Source organism: Solanum stenotomum, chromosome 8 (assembly GCF_019186545.1).
Source record: "Solanum stenotomum isolate F172 chromosome 8, ASM1918654v1, whole genome shotgun sequence".
NCBI lineage: Eukaryota > Viridiplantae > Streptophyta > Magnoliopsida > Solanales > Solanaceae > Solanum > Solanum stenotomum.
This window is the reverse complement of record NC_064289.1, coordinates 56,587,301-56,611,061: the sequence shown is the minus strand read 5'-3', so window position 1 is coordinate 56,611,061 and position 23,761 is coordinate 56,587,301. Positions and strand designations below refer to the sequence as shown.

General features: G+C 34.3%; 2 protein-coding genes and 2 pseudogenes across 4 annotated transcripts in view; 3 read left to right on the top strand and 1 right to left on the bottom strand.

The window, feature by feature from the left end:
* Positions 1-23,761, bottom strand: part of LOC125872870 (vacuolar protein sorting-associated protein 2 homolog 3-like) — a 377,001-nt pseudogene that overhangs the window by 227,268 nt on the left and 125,972 nt on the right.
* LOC125872850 (receptor-like protein Cf-9 homolog) overlaps positions 1-23,761 on the top strand; it is a 345,297-nt gene that overhangs the window by 255,428 nt on the left and 66,108 nt on the right. For 2 of the 3 annotated variants that reach the window (XM_049553647.1, XM_049553648.1), the window contains 2 exons: positions 11,086-11,407; positions 19,302-19,543. In XM_049553647.1, coding sequence (XP_049409604.1) covers positions 11,086-11,366 — 281 coding nt within the window. In that variant the 3' untranslated portion in view covers positions 11,367-11,407; positions 19,302-19,543. Of the gene's footprint in view, positions 1-8,738; positions 11,408-19,301; positions 19,544-23,761 lie in introns of those variants that run through there. The other variant, XM_049553646.1, reaches the window with a different exon arrangement.
* The window catches only part of LOC125872846 (receptor-like protein Cf-9 homolog), a 315,600-nt gene that overhangs the window by 235,164 nt on the left and 56,675 nt on the right, over positions 1-23,761 (top strand). The gene's annotated exons all lie outside the window — the stretch shown is intronic.
* Positions 1-23,761, top strand: part of LOC125872856 (receptor-like protein 9DC3) — a 109,827-nt pseudogene that overhangs the window by 82,356 nt on the left and 3,710 nt on the right.

Below are 23,761 nucleotides of genomic sequence, written 5' to 3'. Positions count from 1 at the left end.
GCCACAGACTTAAGCTAGAACTCACACTTAGAGAACTTGGCATATAACTCCTTGTCCTTCAAAGTCTGAAGAACTGTTCTGAGGTGACTAGCATGATCTCCTTCATTCCTTGAATAAACTAGTATATCATCAATAAAGACAATAACAAACATATCTAAATAAGGTTTGAAGACTCTATTCATCAAATCCATAAAAGCTGTCGGTGCATTGGTCAAACCAAAGGACATGACCAAAAACTCATAATGACCATACCTGGTTCTGAAAGCTGTTTTTGGGATATCACATTCCCTTACCCTTAACTGATGATAGCCTGATCGGAGGTCAATCTTTGAAAAACAAGTGGCACCCTGAAGCTGATCGAAAAGGTCATCAATCCTCGGAAGAGGGTACTTGTTCTTGATGGTAACCTTATTCAACTAGTGGTAGTCTATACACATTCTAAGGGAACCATCTTTCTTTTTCACAAACAAAATCGGAGCGCCCCAAGGTGAGACACTTGGTCGAATGAAACCCTTATCTAGGAGATCTTTCAACTGCTCTTTCAACTCTTTCAACTCTGCTAGTGCCATTCTATATGGCGGAATAGAGATAGGACGAGTATCTGGAATAAGATATATGCCGAAATCTATTTCTCTCTCAGGAGGAATTCCGGGTAGATCATCAGGAAAAACTTTTGGAAACTCTCTTACTATAGGAACTGACTGGAAATGAGGTATTTCAACACTAGAGTCATGGACTCGGACTAAGTGATAGATATAACCCTTCGAAACTAACTTTCTTGCCTTAAGGTACGAAATAAAACGACCCTTAGGCACTGTTGAACTGCTACTCCACTCTATGACTGGCTCATTCGGAAACTGAAACTTGACTGCTCGAGTTCTACAGTCTAATGATGCATAACAGGCATGAAGCCAATCTATACCTAGAATGACATCAAAATCTACCATGTCTAGCTCAACCAAATCAGCCTTGGTGCTCTTGTGACTGATGGAAACAGGACAATCACGATAGACTCTTTCCGCTAGAATAGACTCCCCAATAAGTGTAGAAACACAAAAGGGTTCACAAAGTCTTTCAAGAAGAACCTCAAACTGATTTGCAACATAAGGAGTTACAAACGATAAACTTGCTCCTGGGTCTAGCAAAGCATACACATTAAAAGCAAAGACTTTGATCATACCAGTGACAACATTTGGAGAAATCTCTTGCTCATGGCGACTGGTGATAGCATAAAGGCGGTTTGCTCCTCCACCTACACTAGAAGTAGCTCTAGGTGCCGTCCTTTCTGGGGGAACAACTGAAGAAGACTGTGCTTTATTGCCTCCATTACCATGCCTATTCTTTGGACACTCTCGCATGAAATTTCCATTCTGACCACACTTGAAACAACCAATGGAGCCCTCTCGACAAATACCTGAGTGGTTTCTACCACACTTGGCGCAAGCAGGAGGCTTACTACTCCCTTGCGCCACACTACCCGAAGATTGCGCTGGTCTAGCCTTGAAGTCCTTCGAATTCTGGCCATTAAATTCACCTATGTATCGGGGTGCAGGTGCTCTAGCAAATGATGGAGCAGGTCCTTTTTGCCTTTGCTGAAAGGAGGAACGGTTTGAATTACCTCTCTGCTGCCCGGACTCGTTCCCGATCTTAGCTCTCTTATTTCTGAACTCTTCTCTGTCCCTCAGCTTCTCTTCCTCAACCTGCTGCACATAAACCATCAACCTTGATATGTCCATGTCCCCGATAAGCATTGCCACCCTACCTTCCTTGCTCGACAACCGAGACAGCCTAGCAACAAACAAACTCATTCTATTCCTCATGTCCGCAACCATCTCCGGAGCATAGCGGGATAGTTGTGTGAACTTCAAACTGTACTCATGAACACTCAAGGACTCCTGCTTAAGTGTGAGGAACTCACGTACCTTAGCCTCTTTCAATTCTCGAGGAAAGAAATGCCCCAAGAAAACTTCTTCAAAACAGGCCCAACTCGCAGGTGGTGCATTCTCAACTCTGCTCCCTTTCCACTGGTCGAACCAAGTTCTAGCAATATCCTTCAATTGATACGCAGCTAGTTCAACCCGCTCAGTATCTGACACATGCATCACATCAAAAATCTTATTCGACTCTTCAATGAAGTTTTCTGGATCCTCAGTAGTGCTCGAACCTGTGAAACTCGGAGGATTCATTCCCAAGAACTCACGAATCCTAGAAGTGTCAGCTCCTTCATGTCGAGCTCCCCTTTGCTGACCAATCTGATTATCTACAGCTTGACTCAACATTCTAATTGCCTCTCTGAACTCGGCATTAGAAACTTCCCCTTGATCTTGCACTCCAGGTGCATCAGGTAACTCTTGCTCATCAACATAGCGTCTAGGAAGACGCCCTCTGCCAACTCTCCGTGGAGGCATGACTATCTGAAACACGCGCAAACGTGAATTAGAAGGAAACTCTTTAAAGATAAACTTTAACGCACAAGTTGAGTATGAAAGAAGTGAGAAATCTTCCTAAATGTTGCAGCCTCCCAATTATAGATGTGGCGCGCTTCACACCGATAACTAGAACTCTACAGACACGGCTTCATAGACTCCCTATAACTCTTGAACTCTTTGCTCTGATACCGAGTTTGTCACGCCCCGAGCCTACACCCTGGGCGAGACCGGCACTCGGAGACCATTGCTGACCCCAAGCGAACCCTTGGCCTGGCTTTCTTAACTCAGCGGAAACCTACTCAGCAGAATAGCTCAATGCAATGCAATATTTCAAAACAACTTAACTTATAAAATATGGCCATAAGGCAACCCGAATCTCAAAATAGGATATTTACATATATACATAGATAAGAGACTCGAAACTAACTGACTGACTGTCTGTCTATGAAGCCTCTAAAATATTGAGATGGATGTTGGGACAGACCCCGCAACATCCTAATAAGACAAAAACTAAGAACACAAAATAATTGAATCCTCCGAAATGCAAGGAGGCTCACCACTGACTCTGGAGTGCTCAGTTGGATCAACCACGTGTCGGATGCTGATTTGGGGTACCTGAATCTGCATCATCAAACGATGCAGGCCAACTGGCATCAGTACATGGAATGTACGAGTATGCGAGCTGGAAAAACTAAGCAACAAAGGCTAGAAGGAAATCTGGAAGGAACTGAATAGCTTACCTAGCTCAACTCAACTCAACCTGATTGACTTCTTTCAATATAAGGCAATTTAAAACAAGTGTGATATAAAGAAAGACTGTTAAAACATGCTATAAACTCTGTGTGTATACAAAGATACAATAAGCTGAAATGTATATAGAAATACAATGAACTGATGTATAAAAAGAAATAGAATAATCTATGTGTATGAAAATACAATAACTGCTGTGGGAGCTTCTCTAACCGACAACCATCACATAAAAGCTATAGTGATGATACAACGATCGACCTCACGCTTCCAGAGCATCTTATACCCGGCCAAAGGTATAAAACCTGAACTGCCTAATGGATCCACTAGTCAAATCTGAAAAGGATTCATCTAAAAGGGATGATCCTTTTCTACCCATGATGGCTAACATGGTTCTATGGGGGCTGTGGGTTCTTTGAACGCTCCCCTAATTCGATGCTCGATACTACTCCCAAAAAAAGTATTGGCTCTTATGTTTTTAAAACATATTTATTCCTGCTGATATGAGATAATTACTCAAAAACTAGCCCGAAGGCCCCTTTGGAAATCTCAGTTTCCAATCTTATTTAAATGTAAAGACACTTCTTTAAAACTTCCTTGGGAATACATAGTTCCCTAATAACTTTGAGGAATGAACTCAACTTTAAACTCATGACTTAACTTGAAACTGAGACTCTTACTCGACTTGAAACTTGAGACTCTTACTTAGCTTGAAACTCTATATTCCTTTACTTGACGTCTAACTTCACTTGACTTGGAACTATCTTTCCTTGAATCGGAATTATGAATTCAAGGTGTTCGATCACATGTTATGGAGGGATTCTTGAACGCTTAGACGTACTTTGGAGTGTCGGAAACAACTATAAATCATAGGTATAATACTTTGGAACGTCCATGAGAAAGTGAGAAAAGGAATGGGAAAACCTGGCTGGGACTTCAGATTTCTGGTGACACAGGTGGGACTTACGGACACCATCGACGGACCGTAGATGGACTTACGGTCCGTCCTGCAAGTCCGTAGATCGCGTCAGAAACTTTCCCCAGAATTCATTTTAAAAAAATGACTAAGTGTTGACCTACGGTCCGGACTTACGGTCCGTAGGTCAGGTTACGGACCGTAGGTCGATGCCCCAAAAACCCTACTTCTGTCCCGATTGACGGTTGACCAGTACGGACCGTCAATCGATCTATGGTCCGTAGGTCGGGATCGACAGCCAAAACTTGCTGAGAATTTGATGGTGAATCAACTCCAAATGGTCATAACTCTTAGAATCATAATTCCCTCAACATACGATAGATTTCAACAACACAACCAACAACATCAACAACAACTAACAACTTCAACAACAATTCCAATCTTTTCTCAATTCATAAAATGAGCTTGGTGTGTGGGGGAAAGGATCAACCCACACAAAGAACTCACATACCTATTAGGGATCACCCCCGACGATAATCCACGACGGAAACTTGTTGATCTCCTTTCTTCTCTTCTTCTCTTCTTCTCCTCTCAAGAACCCTAACTCTTTCTCTTTAAAATGGGATAAAAGAAATGATCCAAAATCAGCCTAACACACCATGTAACCTCAAGAGAAAGAATTTGGGAAAAGACCAAAATGCCCTTAAATTTCCGGACGGATTTCCCTTCCAACTGCCCATCTTCTAAAGGGCGTAACTCCCTCATACGAACTCGGAATCGAGCTAACTCGGTGGCGTTGGAAATATCGTTCGAAGGGCTTCGCAACCATAACTGGAAATACTCCTAAATCATCCTGAACTAGGAGTTACGACTACTCAAAGTTGGCCAAAAAACTCATTTTTTCCATACTTAACCAAATTTTTCCAGATTTTAAATTTTTCCAAAAAAAATGACTATTTCCAAATTTCAAGCTTCTTCAAAGCCACTTCAAATTGTCGGATGTTACAAAAGAATATAGTATCAGATGTAGCTCAAAATATATAGTTAGAATAGTTTTAATCAACTATGTATCATATACATTATATTTTTTGTATATATATTTTGTATATGTTACTGATATTGTATCAACTTTTGTGAGTTGTACCAATCTTATAATCGACAATTTGTACCATGTGTTGTGAATAATACAATTTTGTTATTTGTGGAGGCAATGGTGCATCATGTACATAATAATTTTGTGGAAATTTTGTATCATCTTACAAGATATTATAAGTTGTACATATGTGTATATTATTTATAGTAATAAACTGTAATGAAAACAAAATTAAAAGCAAAATAAAAAATTATAAACATAAACATTCTTCAAATTTAAAAGTATTAAACTGTAAGAATGTATTAAACTGTAAAAAAAATAAAATTAAAAAGCAACATAAAAAATTATGGACATAAACATTCTTCAAATTTAGAAGTATGTATTACTTAGAAGTATCATGTTAACCTGATGAGGAATACTACGAAACAGTTAATCTTCGAAACAACAAAACTTCAACAGTTGACTGTCAGTCAGTAAATAAAATACTAATCTACATTAATTATTTCATCATCTACTGATGGAAGGAAGTCACTCTTTGGCCTTGTACGATCATCATTCTCGCTAACGTATCCCGCCTTAGCCTTGTCGGTACCATATTTCCATAACAGTGCCGCATATCTTGTGCGAAGATAGTCACTTCAAAAAGGGATCAATCAGATTTTGATTTCATCGCTCAGAAATTCAGTAAATGCAGCACATACGTTCCGTTGTCACTACAAATAGGAATAAGATACAATATAAATTGAATGAAATGTGTAAGTAAATGAAATGTGTAGATACATATAGCATCCCAAAAATTTGACCAAAAACCTGATATATGTGTAGAAATTAGAAAGTTATACTCAATACCTATATTTGATACCTAAATCATAATAGCATTCAATCTTATAAATTGACCTTAACTTTTGATACATTAATAATAATATAACAACAAAAATATACCAAAATTACTGTTTCTGGGTACCAAGTGCAGATTTCAAACAATATAATGAATATAAAATTATTTATCGATAATGTATCAAACTAAAATCAAAATACAAACAGGGGAATACATAAAGTTCAAAAATCGATATCGGAAAAAACAATTTACAAAATAATTACATACCGTTGGTAGTGTGGGTCAAGATATAGGAGGGGCAACCTTTCTACGCCTTTTCTTTGGAGTTTTTGCATCCTTGGTTTTAGATGATGCATCTACTTCCTTTTTTTATTTTGACTTCTTAGAACTTCGATTTACCATTATTGACGGTTCATGCAACCTCTTAGATCTCAACTCTGCCCAGTCAGGATCTTCTTAATCAAATATGGAATTATTGTTCGGTGATACTATTTAGGTAATCCCAAATCTAAAAGATGGAGGATTCATAATGCAAGAGCCAAAACGGTTAAACACACAACAAACAAACAAAAAAAAAGCAAAACGCAGAAGATGATAATACCTATTTTGAACTTTACAGGTGGTTGAAAAGAGTTGAAAATCGTTTGAAATTCAAATTGATTTGAATTAGATAACTGATTTGATAATATGGAGAGATTGAAGGCGATATTTTAGGAATTGGAGACGTGGGTATACTTTGCTGAAAAAATAATGTATCCGGGAGAGTCAGTTTTGGGGGAAAAGAAGGGAGTTTCGAAGGGAAAACGGAATAATAGGTAAAGTAAAGTAGTGTAATTCGGTAATTTTTCCTTATTTACTTATCTAAACAATGTTTAGTTATATGTATTATTTATTAACATTAACATATGGACATTATATTAAAATATTTTTTAGTTGTAATAGCATGATTGTCGCTAAACATGTACTTTTAATGACAATTAGCTCTCTTTGTAGGTGTCCCTAAAGTCTATAGCAAAATTGAATCTAATGACAATTAACTAATGTTGGTAAATGCTTTAGCACTCTTTGTTAATGCTTATATTTATTGCCGCTAAAAATCGTTTTTCTTATATTGGGAAGAAATTAAATTTTTGTTTGGTTATTATCATTTATAATGTAAGATTTATATTGATACTTAATGTACTTGCTAGATTTATTAGCAATTTTTTTTAAACGTAACTTGCAACATTAAATTAAATCCATATTTATTAGTATAATCTTACATTTGAATTGTGAATTTGACTTTTTAGTTATATAAGACAAATTACATTAATAACATAATTAAACATTCGTATTTAGTTCAAGTTATTTTAAGGTTGTCAGTAGTTCAAGAATGAAACTAATAATTCGCGTCGAATTTACGAGTGTCTTTAATACTTTTCTCTAAAAAAATTGTATGATATATATAGTCTGAAATTAAATTAATATACACAAGTATTCAAATTCCTATAGAGTGCAACATAAAATTTCAATAAGAAAAAATAATATTGGATTTAATAGTATGAAAAAATAAAATTGGATTTAATAGATATAAAATGAAAATATTATACTGGGAAAATGCATAAGTACCCACAACCTATGCCCGAAATCCCAGAGACACACTTATACTATAGTAAGGTCCTATTACCCCCCGAACTTATTTTATAAATAATTTTCTATCCCTTTTCGGCCTACGTGGCACTATCAACCAGATAGCTTGAAAAAATTGTCAACAAGCGCTAGGCCCAGAAGATAATGCCACGTAGACTGAAAAGGGGTAGAAAATTATTTATAAAATAAGTTTGGAGGGGGAAGGGGGTAATAGGACCTTAGTATAGTATAAGTGTCTGAAATTTCGGGCATAGGTTGGGAGAGGGAGGGGGGTACTTATGCATTTTCCCCATTATATTATGAACAACAATAGTAGTCGAAACATAAATAAATTTCATACCTATTAAAAAATAATAATTGACATGACTATTTTAGTGTTCTATCCATATTAACTACGTAATGTTTAATATTAAATCTTGAAAAATGAGTTGGAGAATAAATAATTAATGCTAACGTTAGTAATGAAAAATAATAATTTTCTTTTCTTGATATATTACAAGTGACAAATAAAAATAAAAATCTATTTTTAAAATAATGAAAGTGTAAAAGTGAACAAGGAGAGTATATCATAATTGAAATTGTTAGGTAATGCGCAGCATGGGCGTTCTTCATCTAGTTCAAATATAGTTTTGACCATATATTATCTCTTAATTTTCTTTGGTCTTTCATTTATTTGGCTATTCATTTTTCAAAAGTTCCACATCATCAGGCATCAATATCTAGCAGGTCCAATAAAAATATAACACCCTTCTCAACACGGCCAAGACAGATTGAAAAATGACAACATTTTCTCAAAGACAAAAACAAAACAACCCAAATTTGCAACAAAGACATAACAAATCATCGTAACATCTAAGACTGAGAATTGTTGGATATGGTCCACTACTGTAGAGATGAGAATTGAGAATCAGCATGTCTGTATCATACACTAAGAGTGGTCATAATCAATTTGTGATAACAAAACTATTTTGGCCACTTTGATTAGACCTCTAACACAAAACAATGCAAAATTTGACAAGAGAATGACAACATTTTTTTCTCCGATAGCAGCCAAATTAGCAAATTTGGAAAAAATGCGTTCAAAATATGATGATGGTTTCTAGCAAAACATTCTCTTCGCTTCAGTTTTTCACTCTTTTGTACCTCTTTACAGTTACTTTTGCTTCAACTGAGGAAGCAACTGCCCTCTTGAAATGGAAAGCAACTTTCAAGAACCAGAATAATTCTTTATTGGCTTCATGGACACCAAGTTTTAATGCATGCACGGACTGGTATGGAGTTATATGCTTTAATGGGAGGGTAAACACGTTGACTATTACAAATTCTAGTGTCATTGGTACACTCTATGCTTTTCCGTTTTCATCCCTCCCTTTTCTTGAAAATCTTGATCTTAGCATGAACAATTTCTCGGGAACCATTCCACCTGAGATTGGTAATCTCACTAATCTCGTCTTTCTTAACTTGAACATCAATCAGTTTTCAGGAACAATCCCACAGCAAATCGGTTCAGTAGCCAAGCTTCAGACCCTCCGTATATTTGACAACCATTTAAATGGCTCTATTCCTGAAGAAATAGGTTACCTAAGGTCTCTTACTAAGCTATCTTTGGGTGGGAACTTTATTACTGGTTCTATTCCAGCTTCATTGGGGAATTTGAACAACTTGTCCTTTCTGTTGCTTTATCAAAATCAACTTTCTGGCTCTATTCCTCGAGAAATAGGTTACCTAAGGTCTCTTACTATGCTATCTTTGGATTATAACTCTCTTAATGGATCTATTCCTGCATCATTGGGGAATTTGAGCAACTTGTCTGCTTTGTATCTTTATGATAATCACTTTTCTGGCTCTATTCCAGCTTCATTGGGGAATATGAGCAACTTGTCTGTTTTGGATCTTTTTGATAATCACTTTTCTGGCTCTATTCCAACTTCATTGGGGAATTTGAGCAACTTGTCTCATTTGTATCTTAATAATAATCAGCTTTCTGGCTCTATTCCAGCTTCATTGGGGAATTTGAGCAACTTGTCTGTTTTGGATCTTTTGGATAATCACTTTTCTAGCTCTATTCCTCTAGAGATAGGTTACCTAAGGTCTCTTACTGAGCTATCTTTGGGTATGAACTCTCTTAATGGCTCTATTCCTGCTTCATTGGGGAATTTGAGCAACTTGTCTCATTTGTATCTTTTTGATAATCACTTTTCTGGTTCTATTCCTGAAGAAATAGGTTACTTGAGTTCTCTTACTTATCTATATTTGGGTAATAACTCTCTTAATGGATCTATTCCTGCTTCATTTGGCAATTTGAGAAATCTGGAAAAGATGATTCTCAATGATAACAATCTCATTGGGGAAATTCCTTCATTTGTGTGCAATTTGACATCACTGGAAGTGTTGTATATGCCGAGAAACAATTTGAAGGGAAAAGTTCCACAATGTTTGGGTAATATCAGCAGCCTCCAGGTTTTGATGATGTCACATAATAATCTCAGCGGAGAGATCCCTTCATCTATTTCCAATTTAACATCACTACAAATTCTAGATTTGGGCAGAAACAATCTGGAGGGAGCAATTCCACAATGTTTTGGCAATATTAGTAGCCTCCAGGTTTTTGATATGCAGAATAACAAACTTACAGGGACTCTTCCAACAAATTTTGGCATTGGAAGTTCACTTATAAGTCTCAACTTGCATGGCAATGAACTAGAGGGTGAAATCCCTCGATCTTTGGCCAATTGCAAAAAGCTGCAAGTTCTTGACCTAGGAGATAATCATCTCAATGACACATTCCCCATGTGGTTGGGAACTTTGCCAGAGCTGAGAGTTTTAAGATTGACATCGAATAAATTGCATGGACCCATAAGATCTTCAGGTGCTGAAATCATGTTTCCTGATCTTCGAATCATAGATCTCTCTAACAATGCCTTCTCGAAAGACTTACCAACGAGTCTGTTTCAACATTTGAAAGGCATGACGACTATTGATCAAACAATAAAGGTACCAAATTATAAAGGAGGTGGATTCTACTACCAAGACTCGGTGGTTGTTGTAACAAAGGGATTGAAGCTTGAAGTTGTGAAAATTTTGTCTTTGTACACAGTTATTGATCTTTCAAACAATAAATTTGAAGGACGTATTCCTAGTGTTCTAGGAGATCTCATAGCTCTTCGGGTATTGAATATGTCTCATAATGGATTGAAAGGTCATATACCACTATCACTTGGAAATTTATCTGTAGTGGAATCCTTAGACCTTTCGTTTAACCAGCTTTCGGGAGAGATACCACAACAACTTGCTTCTCTTACGTCTCTTGAATTCTTAAATCTCTCCCACAATTATCTCCAAGGATGCATCCCTCAAGGACCCCAATTTCATACCTTTGAGAACAGTTCATTTGATGGTAATGATGGATTACGTGGATTCCCCGTTTCAAAAGGTTGTGGCAATGATCCTGTGTCAGAGACAAACTATACAGTGTCTGCGCTAGAAGATCAAGAAAGAAATTCTGAATTTTTCAATGATTTTTGGAAAGCCGCTCTGATGGGCTATGGCAGTGGACTATGCATTGGCTTATCCATAATATATTTCTTGATCTCAACTGGAAATCTAAGATGGCTTGCAAGAATCATTGAAGAACTGGAACACAAAATTATCATGCGAAGGAGAAAGAAGCAGCGAGGCCAAGGGAATTACAGAGGAAGAAATAATCGCTTCTAGACAAGTTACCAATAAAGAAGGATTTGATTTCAGAACTTCAGGTATTCAAGCTAAGCTCTACACTAATCTTTTTTAGTTTATTCTAACAACTAATATATTAGGTTTTATGCTTTTTGTTATCAACAAATACGTATTAACGCTTGATACGAATTGCAAGTAATCAGTTGGAAGCTGTGATAACAAAGGCTAAAAATTTATAGTTGTGTGACTCACTTTCTTATTTTTTCAGATTTTCAGGTGCCTGTTGGAGTAATGGATTTGGTTCTTCCTATGTTGCAGCTTATGATTGTTCGATTTGATTTTTAGTTTTATAAGCTTTTCTTAAACTGGGAAAATGTAATATTATGAATTTTGATAAGGTTGTCGTGGAAACAATCTCTTGCAGAGATGTAGAGTGAGGTTGCATACAAATTACAATACACCCTTGTGGTCCGGCCCTTCCCTACATAGCAGGAGCTTAGCTTTTCATTACACAAACAGGCTTACTCAAAGTAAACTGTTTTTTTTTTCATTTGCATTCATCAATGATATTCCTAGTTGTGCTCGTAGCACTTTGAAACTTTCCTTTGCAAATTGCAATAATGTTTGTTTGAAATATTTGTGTGTTCTATTTCCAGATACAAGCTAGTTAGTTTGAAACAGCACTGGCAAGACAGAATATTGTAAAATGACCCTAACAACAGGGAAGTTCCGTAGTTCCGTCTAATCTATTCAAGGTAGCTGATAATTCACACGATGCATTTAATAGCTCAACCAACTCTGGAACAAATGGTGCACGAAATTGTTGCTATGGCTCATTACCATGACTATGGTGTTCTCATGTTACAACAGGTTACCAATATGACTCAATTACAAACAACTGTTACAACATAAAGAAGGAGAGATTCAAGAATAGGAAGCACAAAATCAAGAAGATATAGCTAATATGCCTCAACTACAAATTCATGTTTGTGTTAGCAGTAAATGTAATCAGGTTATCCATCAAACCAAGAACAATTCTTGCATCAGTGGGAAAATATTCCTTACCAGGTTGAGAGATTCATGGCTAAGATTAATATCAAATGTCTAAAATGGAGCATGCCTAGTCCTGAAAATTATTGGATATGGTCCACTACTTTAGAGATAACAATTGAAAACCAGACATGTCTGTATCATACATTAAAAGTGGTCATGATCAATGTGTCATAACAGAACTATTTTGGCCACTTTGACTAAGTCCTTTGCTGAATTAAATGTGTAACTCAAAACAAACTCAAAATTTGACTTGAGAATGACCACATTTTCTCTAATAGCAACCAAATTTGCAAATTTAAAGAAAACGCGTTTCCTGTTCTTTTTGGGACCAGAGATACGTGTTTAATTACTATTTGCGAAAACAATCATATGAAGATTACTCTCTCTATCTCAATTTGTAATGCATAGTCTAGATTTTCAAGAGCCAAATAGTTTAATTTTCACCAAAAAATCAGGGAAGTCTTTAGAAAATTTAAAATAAAATTTATATATTTTGAAACTACAGAAAAAGTACTATAAGTTACAATAATTTATCCGCAAACCATCTTCAGAGTGATCGCGTGTGAAGTGAAAGAATTGGAGTTTTTAATATCCAGAAACCATCTTCGGAGGTTGAAATATCTTAATCTATCTCTAATTAAAAAACTATTAATATCCAGTTTTCATCAAGGGTCATTACCTATTCCGACAAATTCCACAAGATACTTCATCATATCAAAATATAATCTAAGTGAAGAAATTCTTTTATTTGGAAAATCGATTTGAGAGTCATTGAAATTTAATTTTATCAAAATATTCGAGCATGAAAAATGTGAAACTCTTGGAGGTCTCATAAAAATAAAATACCCTTTGCAACACGACTTTATTTGGTAGATTGAAAAATCACCTAATTTTTACACATTTCATTGATTGATTGGCCACTTACCATAAAATTACACTCACTCCTCAAAACCATAAGTCTTAGTTGTTTGTGAATAATCTGTGTTTCAAATTGAGACGACAATAGTTCAAGTAGGGAAAATAAATAACTTATTATTCGAATGTAAAACTCGCAAAAAAGTGATATTCAAATTTAATTTGAATATATCATTTAAATTGATTGAATGACTTTATATGGAAAAATGACAATAATTGAGTGACTTTTCTGTCACAAAACAAAGAACAGAAAAAACTACTTTTTGAATAATTGATGATAATATGAGAAGTCAATACTTGACACCTGCCATATAAATTCTCACTAGTCAAATTAAAGATAATGTAATCTAGAAATTTATTGGCTTAAGACGTAGAATTGTTGGATATAGTCCATTACTTTAAAGATGAAAATGAGAACCAAACATGTCTGTATTAATATGTAATAACAAAACTATTTGGCCACTTTGACTAAGTCATTGGATGATGGAGAATTGTTGGCTTTTCATTTTTTAAAAGAGCTTGAAAATAATTCCACACCATCATTATCTAACGAAAATATAACTTGAATTGATTAAGTGACTTTATACGTGAAATGACAATAATTAAGTAATTTTTATGTAACAAACCAAAGAAAAGTGACTTTCCGAATAGTTGAGTGATTATGTGAAAAATCAACCCTTGACATCTACTACATGAATTAGAGATAATGTAGCCTAGAGTTTTATTGATCTAAAACTGAAAATTATTGGATATAATCCAGTACTTTAGAGGTAAGAATTGAGAACTAGACGTGTTTGTATCATACATTAAAAGTGGTATTTAAAATTCAAGCATGCAGTCTTTAAATTTTTTAAATAAAATTTATGTATTTAAAAACTACATAAAAAATACTATAAGTCATAATAATTGATCCACAAACCATCTTCTAAGTGGTCGCGTTTAAAGTGAAGAATTAGAGTTTTTAATATTCAAAAACCATCCTCGGATGTTGACATAGCTTAATCTATCTCTAATAAAACACTATTAAGAAATTCCTTTTATATATTTGAAAACTCGATTTGAGAGTCATTAAAATTTAATTTTATCAAAATATTCAAGCATGAGAAAGTTTAAACTTTTGGAGATCTCATAAAAATAAAATACCCTTTGCAATATGACTTTATTAGGCAGATTGAAAAATCACCTAATTTTTACACATTTCATTCAAATTGAGATGACGATAGTTCAAGTTGGGAAAATACATAACTTATTATTCGAATGTAAAACTCGCAAAAAAAAAGTGATATTCACATATATTTTTGCCCATTATCTCATAATTTTCTTTATTCATTTTTCAAAAGTTCCACATCATGAGATATCAACATCTAGCAGATCCCAACAAAATAAAACACCCTTCTCAACACGGCCATGACAGATTGAAAAATGACAACATTTTCTTAAAGACAAAAACAAACAACCCAAATTTGTAACAAAGACACTACGAATCATGGTAACGTCTACGACTGAGAATTGATGGATGTGATCCACTATTGTAGAGATGAGAATTGAGAACCAAATATGTCGGTATCATACATTAAAAGTGGTCATGACCAATGTCTGATAACAAAACTATTTTGGCCACTTTGACTGAGTCCTTGACTGAAACAACTCAAAATTTGACTTGAGAATGACCACATTTTCTCTAATAGCTGCCAAATTTGCAAATTTGATAAAAACACGTTTCCTGTTGCTTTGCAATTTATTTTGTTTTTCTTCTTGGGACTAGAGAAATGTGTTTAATTATTCTTTGCAAAAACAATCTTACGAAGCATACTCCCTCTGACTCAATTTATAATGTATAGTTTGAATTTTCAAGAGCCAAATCATTTAATTTTTATCATAAATTCAGGCATGAAGTCTTTAAATTGTTAAAATAAAATTTATATATTTAAAAACTACGTAAAAAGTACTATAAGTCATAATAATTAATCCGCAAACCATCTTCTGAGTGGTCGCGTTTAAAGGGAAGGAATTAGATTTTTTAATATTCACAAACCATCCTCAAAGGTTGAGATATTTTAATCTATCTCTAATAAAACACTATTAATTTGCGATCCAATTTTCTTCAAGGGTCATTACCTATTCTAACAAACTCCACAAGATACTTCATATCAAAAAATAAGCCGAGTGAAGAAATTCCTTTTATATATTTGTAAAATCGATTTGGGTCATTGAAATTTAATTTTATCAAATATTCGAGCATGAGAAATCTGAAACTCTTGGAGGTCTCATAAAAATAAAATACCCTTTGCAATACGACTTTATTAGGCGGATTGAAAAATCACCTAATTTTTACACATTTCATTGACATATAGGCCACTTACTATAAAATTACGTTCACTCCTTGAAACCCATAAATCTTAGTTGTTTGTGAATAATTTGTGTTTCAAATTGAAACGATGATAGTTCAAGTGGGGAAGATAAATAACTTATAATTCGAATGTAAAACTCACAAAAAAAAATGATTTTCTATATCTACTATATTAGAAGAGCCAGTGGAAATGTTGGTATCAACATGCCTGCTTGGCATTTTGAAGGGTATTTTAGTTATTTAAGTTTCAATTGACCAATTGTCTCGGAGGAAAGTTCTATTTCTTATAGATGTTTTGTCATATTAGTATAACTTACATAAATCCTATAGTGTAAAATCTAAATTACATTTTATCCCTATTCTTTTCTATCTTACAAAAATCCCTTAAAAATTGTAGCATCCGAATACATAGCGTCCGATACATTAAATAACTTGATTGTTGCGCTTAAAAAGGAATCTAAATGTAAAATTAATTATCAGTCCACAAATCACGCAAAAGAGATTAATATCAATCTATTCCAATCCCTAATAGATTTAGAGAATTCAAAATTCAAAGTTTCTTCTCATCCATCTATCCCAAATCATAACAGATCCAAATTAGACGATCCATGATGACTTTATCAAAAAAAAAAAAAAGATTTTTAGAATTTTAAGTGAGTGATCTGAGTTATGAACGATGTAATAGTGATGGAATAGTTGTTGGACAAACGGTTTCTTTTGTAAATCTCATATCCACCATTACTACTGAATCGAATCTCAAATCCGCCATTGAAACAACAGACAAGATGGCTGGAGAGATACATTATTTTGATGCTACATCCGGTAGAATTGTACGTGTCGAAGTTGAGAAAAAGGTACTCGCTAAATAAAGTAGCGCTCATCGTTGTACTGGATTAGTTGTTTTGTATTGTGAATTAGTATTTTTTATTTTTTGATGCATAAGTCCTGATATTATTCATGATACAACGTTAGTTACTACATTATACATAAATAGGTTGCATCATAAAAAAGAAGGAACAGAGCCTAGGGTTTTTTTCTTTGAGCAACTTGCAACATCTGTTATCGTACAAAAGCTTCAAGACAATATGTGTATTCCAAAGATTTCAAATGACACTGACTTGCTTCACCCTCCTACTGAGCTTGAGAAGCAAAAACACAAGCTTATGTGTTTGGTCCAATCACCTAATTCTACTTTTCTGGATGTCAAATGTCAAGGCTGCTTCCAAATAACAACAATTTTCAGCCACTTGCAAACCGTGGTTACANCTCTATGCTTTTCCGTTTTCATCCCTCCCTTTTCTTGAAAATCTTGATCTTAGCATGAACAATTTCTCGGGCACCATTCCACCTGAGATTGGTAATCTCACTAATCTCGTCTTTCTTAACTTGAACATCAATCAGTTTTCAGGAACAATCCCACAACAAATCGGTTCACTAGCCAAGCTTCAGATCCTCTGTATATATAAAAACCATTTAAATGGCCTCATTCCAGGAGAAATAGGTTACCTAAGGTCTCTTACTAAGCTATCTTTGGGTAGGAACTTTCTTACTGGTTCTATTCCTACTTCATTGGGGAATTTGAACAACTTGTCTTTTTTGCTTCTTTATCAAAATCAACTTTCTGGCTCTATTCCTCGAGAGATAGGTCACCTAAGGTCTCTTACTATGCTAACTTTGGGTAGGAACTCTCTTAATGGCTCTATTCCTGCTTCATTGGGGAATTTGAGCAACTTGTCCGTTTTGTATCTTTCTGATAATCACTTTTCTGGCTCTATTCCTTGAGAGATAGGTCACCTAAGGTCTCTTACTGAGCTAATATTGAGTATGAACTCTCTTAATGGCTCTATTCCTGCTTCATTGGGGAATTTGAGCAACTTGTCTGGTTTGTATCTTTCTGATAATCACTTTTCTGGCTCTATTCCTGCTTCATTCGGGAATCTGAACAACTTGTCTCATTTGTATCTTGTTAATAATCACCTTTATGGCTCTATTCCTGCTTCATTGGGGAATTTGAGCAACTTGTCTCATTTGTATCTTGATAATAATCACCTTTCTGGCTCTATTCCTGAAGAAATAGGTTACTTGAGGTCTCTTACTTATCTATATTTGGGTAATAACTCTCTTAATGGATCTATTCCTGCTTCATCAGTGTGCAATCTGACATTCACCTCAAGGTTATGACGATGTCACATAATAATCTCAGTGGAGAGATCCCTTCATCTATTTCCAATTTAACATCACTACAAATATTAGATTTGGGCAGAAACCATCTGGAGGGAGCAATTCCACAATGTTTTAGCAATATTAGTAGCCTCCAGGCTCTTGATATGCAGAATAACAAACTTTCTGGGACTCTTCCAACAAATTTTAGCATTGGAAGTTCACTTATAAGTCTCAACTTTCATGGCAATGAACTCGAGGGGGAAATCCCTCGATCTTTGGCCAATTACAAAAAGCTGCAAGTTCTTGACCTAGGAGATAATCATCTCAATGACACATTCCCCATGTGGTTGGGAACTTTGCCAGAGCTGAGAGTTTTAAGATTGACGTCGAATAAATTGCATGGACCCATAAGATCTTCAGGTGCTGAAAATCATGTTTCCTGATCTTCGAATCATAGATCTCTCTAACAATGCCTTCTCGAAAGACTTACCAACGAGTCTGTTTCAACATTTGAAAGGCATGACGACTATTGATCAAACAATAAAGGTACCAAATTATAAAGGAGGTGGATTCTACTACCAAGACTCGGTGGTTGTTGTAACAAAGGGATTGAAGCTTGAAGTTGTGAAAATTTTGTCTTTGTACACAGTTATTGATCTTTCAAACAATAAATTTGAAGGACATATTTCTAGTGTTCTAGGAGATCTCATAGCTCTTCGGGTATTGAATATGTCTCATAATGGATTGAAAGGTCATATTCCACTATCACTTGGAAATTTATCTGTAGTGGAATCCTTAGACCTTTCGTTTAACCAGCTTTCGGGAGAGATATCACAACAACTTGCTTCTCTTACGTCTCTTGAATTCTTAAATCTCTCCCACAATTATCTCCAAGGATGCATCCCTCAAGGACCCCAATTTCATACCTTTGAGAACAGTTCATTTGATGGTAATGATGGATTACGTGGATTCCCCGTTTCAAAAGGTTGTGGCAATGATCCTGTGTCATAGACAAACTATACAGTGTCTGCGCTAGAAGATCAAGAAAGAAATTCTGAATTTTTCAATGATTTTTGGAAAGCAGCTCTGATGGGCTATGGCAGTGGACTATGTATTGGATTATCCATAATATACTTCATGATCTCAACTGGAAATATGAAATGGCTAGCAAGAATCATTGAAGAACTGGAACACAAAATTAACATGCGAAGGAGAAAGAAGCAGCGAGGTCAAAGGAATTACAGAAGAAGAAATAATCGCTTCTAGACAAGTTACCAGTAAAGAAGAATTTGATTTCAGAACTTCAGGTATTCAAGCTAAGCTTTACACTAATCTTTTTTAGTTACTCTAACAACTAATATATTAGGTTTTATGCTTTTTGTTATCAACAAATACTTATTAACGCTTGATACGAATTGCTAGTAATCAGTTGGAAGCTGTGATAACAAAGGCTAAAATTTATAGTTGTGTGACTCACTTTCTTATTTTTTCAGATTTTCAGGTGCCAAGAATAAGAAGATGTTGGTGTAATGGATTTGGTTCTTCCTATGTTGCAGCTTATGATTGTTGGATTTGATTTTTAGTTTTACAAGCTTTTCTTAACCTGGGAAACTGTAATATTATGAATTTTGATGATATACAATAAATGTTGTGTGTATTGAATGATGTGTATGCATTTCTCGGATCAATAATACTCACCTCAAAGAATCTAAGAGAGCTGAATTAATGGAGGAAGGTACTTAGCGTGCGATAGAAGAAAGAGCACTAACAAAGAAGAATATGTAACAACCTTGGGCGTAACTGGTTAACTCACACCCCAAAGCAAGTTATTATGGTGGGAGAGGCCAAGTTTTATTTTTTCTGTGATAAGGTTGTCGTGGAAACTGTCTCATGCAGAGATGTAGAGTGAGGTTGCATACAAATGACAATACACCCTTGTGGTCCAGCCCTTCCCTACATAGCAGGAGCTTAGCCTTTTATTACACAAACAGGCTTACTATAAGTAAATTGTTTTTTTTTTCATTTGCATTCATCAATGATATTCCTCGTTGTGCTCGTAGCACTTTGAAACTTTCCTTTGCTAATTGCAATAATGTTAGTTTGAAACATTTGTTTGTTCTATTTCCAGATACAAGGGGGTATACTAGTTAGTTTGAAACAGCACTGGCAAGACAGAATATTGTAAAATGACCCTAACAACAGGGAAGTTCCACAGTTCCGTCTAATCTATTCAAGGTCGCTGATAATTCACACGATGCATTTAATAGCTCAACCAACTCTGGAACAAATGGTACACGAAATGGCTGCTATGGCTCATTACCATGACTATGATGTTCTCATTTTACAACAGGTTACCAATATGACTAAATTACAAACAACTGTTACAACACGAAGCTTTGATGATGCAGCAGAAATGGCTAGTGTCTAATGTGCCTCAACTACAACTACAAATTCATGTTTGTGTTAGCAGTAAATGTAATCAGGTTATCCATCAAATCAAGATGTTGCTCTCTGTTCAATTTCCTAAAGAACAATTCTTGCATCAATGGAAAAATATTCCTTACCAGGTTGAGAGATTCATGCCTAAGATTAATATCAAATGTCTAAGATGGAGCATGCCTAGTCCTGAAAATTATTGGATATAGTCCACTACTTTAGAGATAAGAATTGAAAACCAGACACATGTCTGTATCATACATTAAAAGTGGTCATGATCAATGTGTCCTAACAGAACTATTTTGGCCACTTTGACTAAGTCCTTTGCTGAATTAAATGTGTAACTCAAAACAAACTCAAAATTTGACTTGAGAATGACCACATTTTCTCTGATAGCAACCAAATTTGCAAATTTAAAGAAAACACATTTCCTGTTCTTTTTGGGACCAGAGATATGTGTTTAATTACTATTTGCGAAAACAATCATATGAAGATTACTCCCTCTATCTCAATTTATAATGCATAGTCTGGATTTTCAAGAGCCAAATAGTTTAATTTTCACCAAAAAATAAGGGAAGTCTTTAAAAAATTTAAAATAAAATTTATATATTTTGAAACTACAAAAAAAGTACTATAAGTCAATAATTTATCCGCAAACCATCTTCGGAGTGATCGCATGTGAAGTGAAAGAATTGGAGTTTTTAATATCCAGAAGCCATCTTCGGAGGTTGAAATATCTTAATCTATCTCTAATAAAAAAACTATTAATTTCCAGTTTTCATCAAGGGTTATTCCGACAAATTCCACAAGATACTTCATCATATCAAAAAATAATCTCAGTGAAGAAATTTTTTTATTTGGAAAATCGATTTGAGAGTCATTGAAATTTAATTTTATCAAAATATTCGAGCATGAAAAATGTGAAACTCTTGGAGGTCTCATAAAAATAAAATATCCTTTGCAACACGACTTTATTTGGCAGATTAAAAATCACCTAANCACGTGTGAAGTGAAAGAATTGGAGTTTTTAATATCCAGAAACCATCTTCGGAGGTTGAAATATCTTAATCTATCTCTAATAAAAAAACTATTAATATCCAGTTTTCATCAAGGGTCATTACCTATTCCGACAAATTCCACAAGATACTTCATCATATCAAAAAATAATCTCAGTGAAGAAATTCTTTTATTTGGAAAATCGATTTGAGAGTCATTGAAATTTAATATTATCAAAATATTCAAGCATGAAAAATGTGAAACTCTTGGAGGTCTCATAAAAATAAAATACCCTTTGCAACACGACTTTATTTGGCAGATTGAAAAATTACCTAATTTTTACACATTTCATTGACAGATTGGCCACTTACCATAAAATTACACTCACTCCTCGAAACCATAAGTCTCAGTTGTTTGTGAATAATCTGTGTTTCAAATTGAGACGACGATAGTTCAAGTAGGGAAAATAAATAACTTATTATTCGAATGTAAAACTCGCAAAAAAAGTAATATTCAAATTTAATTTGAATATATCATTTAAATTGATTGAATGACTTTATATGGAAAAATGACAATAATTGAGTGACTTTTCTGTCACAAAACAAAGAACAGAAAAAATGACTTTTTGAATAATTGATGATAATATGAGAAGTCAGTACTTGACACCTGCTATATAAATAATTAAGACGTAGAATTGTTGGATATAGTCCATCACTTTAAAGATGAAAATGAGAACCAAACATGTTTGTATTAATATGTAATAACAAAACTATTTGGCACTTTGACTAAGTCATTGGATGACGGAGAATTGTTGGCTTTTCATGTTTTAAAAGAGCTTGAAAATAATTCCACACCATCATTATCTAACGAAAATATAACTTGAATTGATTAAGTGACTTTATACGTGAAATGACAATAATTAAGTAATTTTTATGTAACAAACCAAAGAAAAGTGACTTTCTGAATAGTTAAGTGATTATGTGAAAAATCAACTCTTGACATCTACTACATGAATTAGAGATAATGTAGCCTAGAGTTTTATTGATCTAAAACTGAAAATTATTGGATATAATCCACTATTTTAGAGATAAGAATTGAGAACCAGACATGTTTGCATCATACGTTAAAAGTGGTCATGACCGATGTCTAATAACAAAACTATTTTGGCCACTCTGACTAAGTCCTTGACTGAAACAACTCAAAATTTGACTTGAGAATGCCCATATTTTCTTTGATAGCAACCAAATTTGCAAATTTGAAGGAAACGTGTTTCCTGTTGATCAACAATTTATTTTAATTTCTTCTTGGGACCAGAGAAATGTATTTAATTATTCTTTGCGGAACAATCTTATGTAGCTTACTCCCTCTATCTCAATTTATAATGCATTGTTTGAATTTTCAAGAGCCATCCTATAATTTTTATCGTAAATTCAAGCATGCAGTCTTTAAATTTTTAAAATAAAATTTATATATTTAAAAACTACATAAAAATTACTATAAGTCATAATAATTGATCCACAAACCATCTTCTAAGTGGTCACGTTTAAAGTGAAGAATTAGAGTTTTTTATATTCAAAAACCATCCTCAGAGGTTGACATAGATTAATCTATCTCTAACAAAACAATATTAAGAAATTCCTTTTATATATTTGTAAACTCGATTTGAGAGTCATTAAAATTTAATTTTATCAAAATATTCGAGCATGAGAAAACCTTTGCAATATGACTTTATTAGGCTGATTGAAAAATCACCTAATTTTTACACATTTCATTCAAATAGAGATGACGATAGTTCAAGTAGGGAAAATACATAACTTATTATTCGAATGTAAAACTCGCAAAAAAAAGTGAAATTCACATATATTTTTTACCATTATCTCATAATTTTCTTTATTCATTTTTCAAAAGTTCCACATCATGAGACATCAACATCTAGCAGATCCCAACAAAATAAAATACCCTTCTCAACACGGCTAAGATAGATTCAAAAATGACAACATTTTCTAAAAGACAAAAACAAACAACCCAAATTTGTAACAAAGACACTACGAATCCTGGTAACGTCTAAGACTGAGAATTGTTGGATATGATCCACTATTGTAGAGATGAGAATTGAGAACCAGACATGTCTGTATCATACATTAAAAGTGGTCATGACCGATGTCTGATAACAAAACTATTTTGGCCACTTTTGACTAAGTCCTTGATTGAAACAACTCAAAATTTGACTTGAGAATGACCACATTTTCTCTGATAGCTGCCAAATTTGCAAATTTGATAAAAACATGTTTCTAGTTGATTTGCAATTTTTTTTTTCTTCTTGGGACAAGAGAAATGTGTTTAATTATTCTTTGCGAAAACAATCTTACGAAGCTTACTCCCTCTATCTCAATTTATAATGTATAGTTTGAATTTTCAAGAGCCAAATCCTTTAATTTTTATCGTAAATTCAGGCATGAAGTCTTTAAATTGTTAAAATAAAATTTATATATTTAAAAACTACGTAAAAAGTATTATAAGT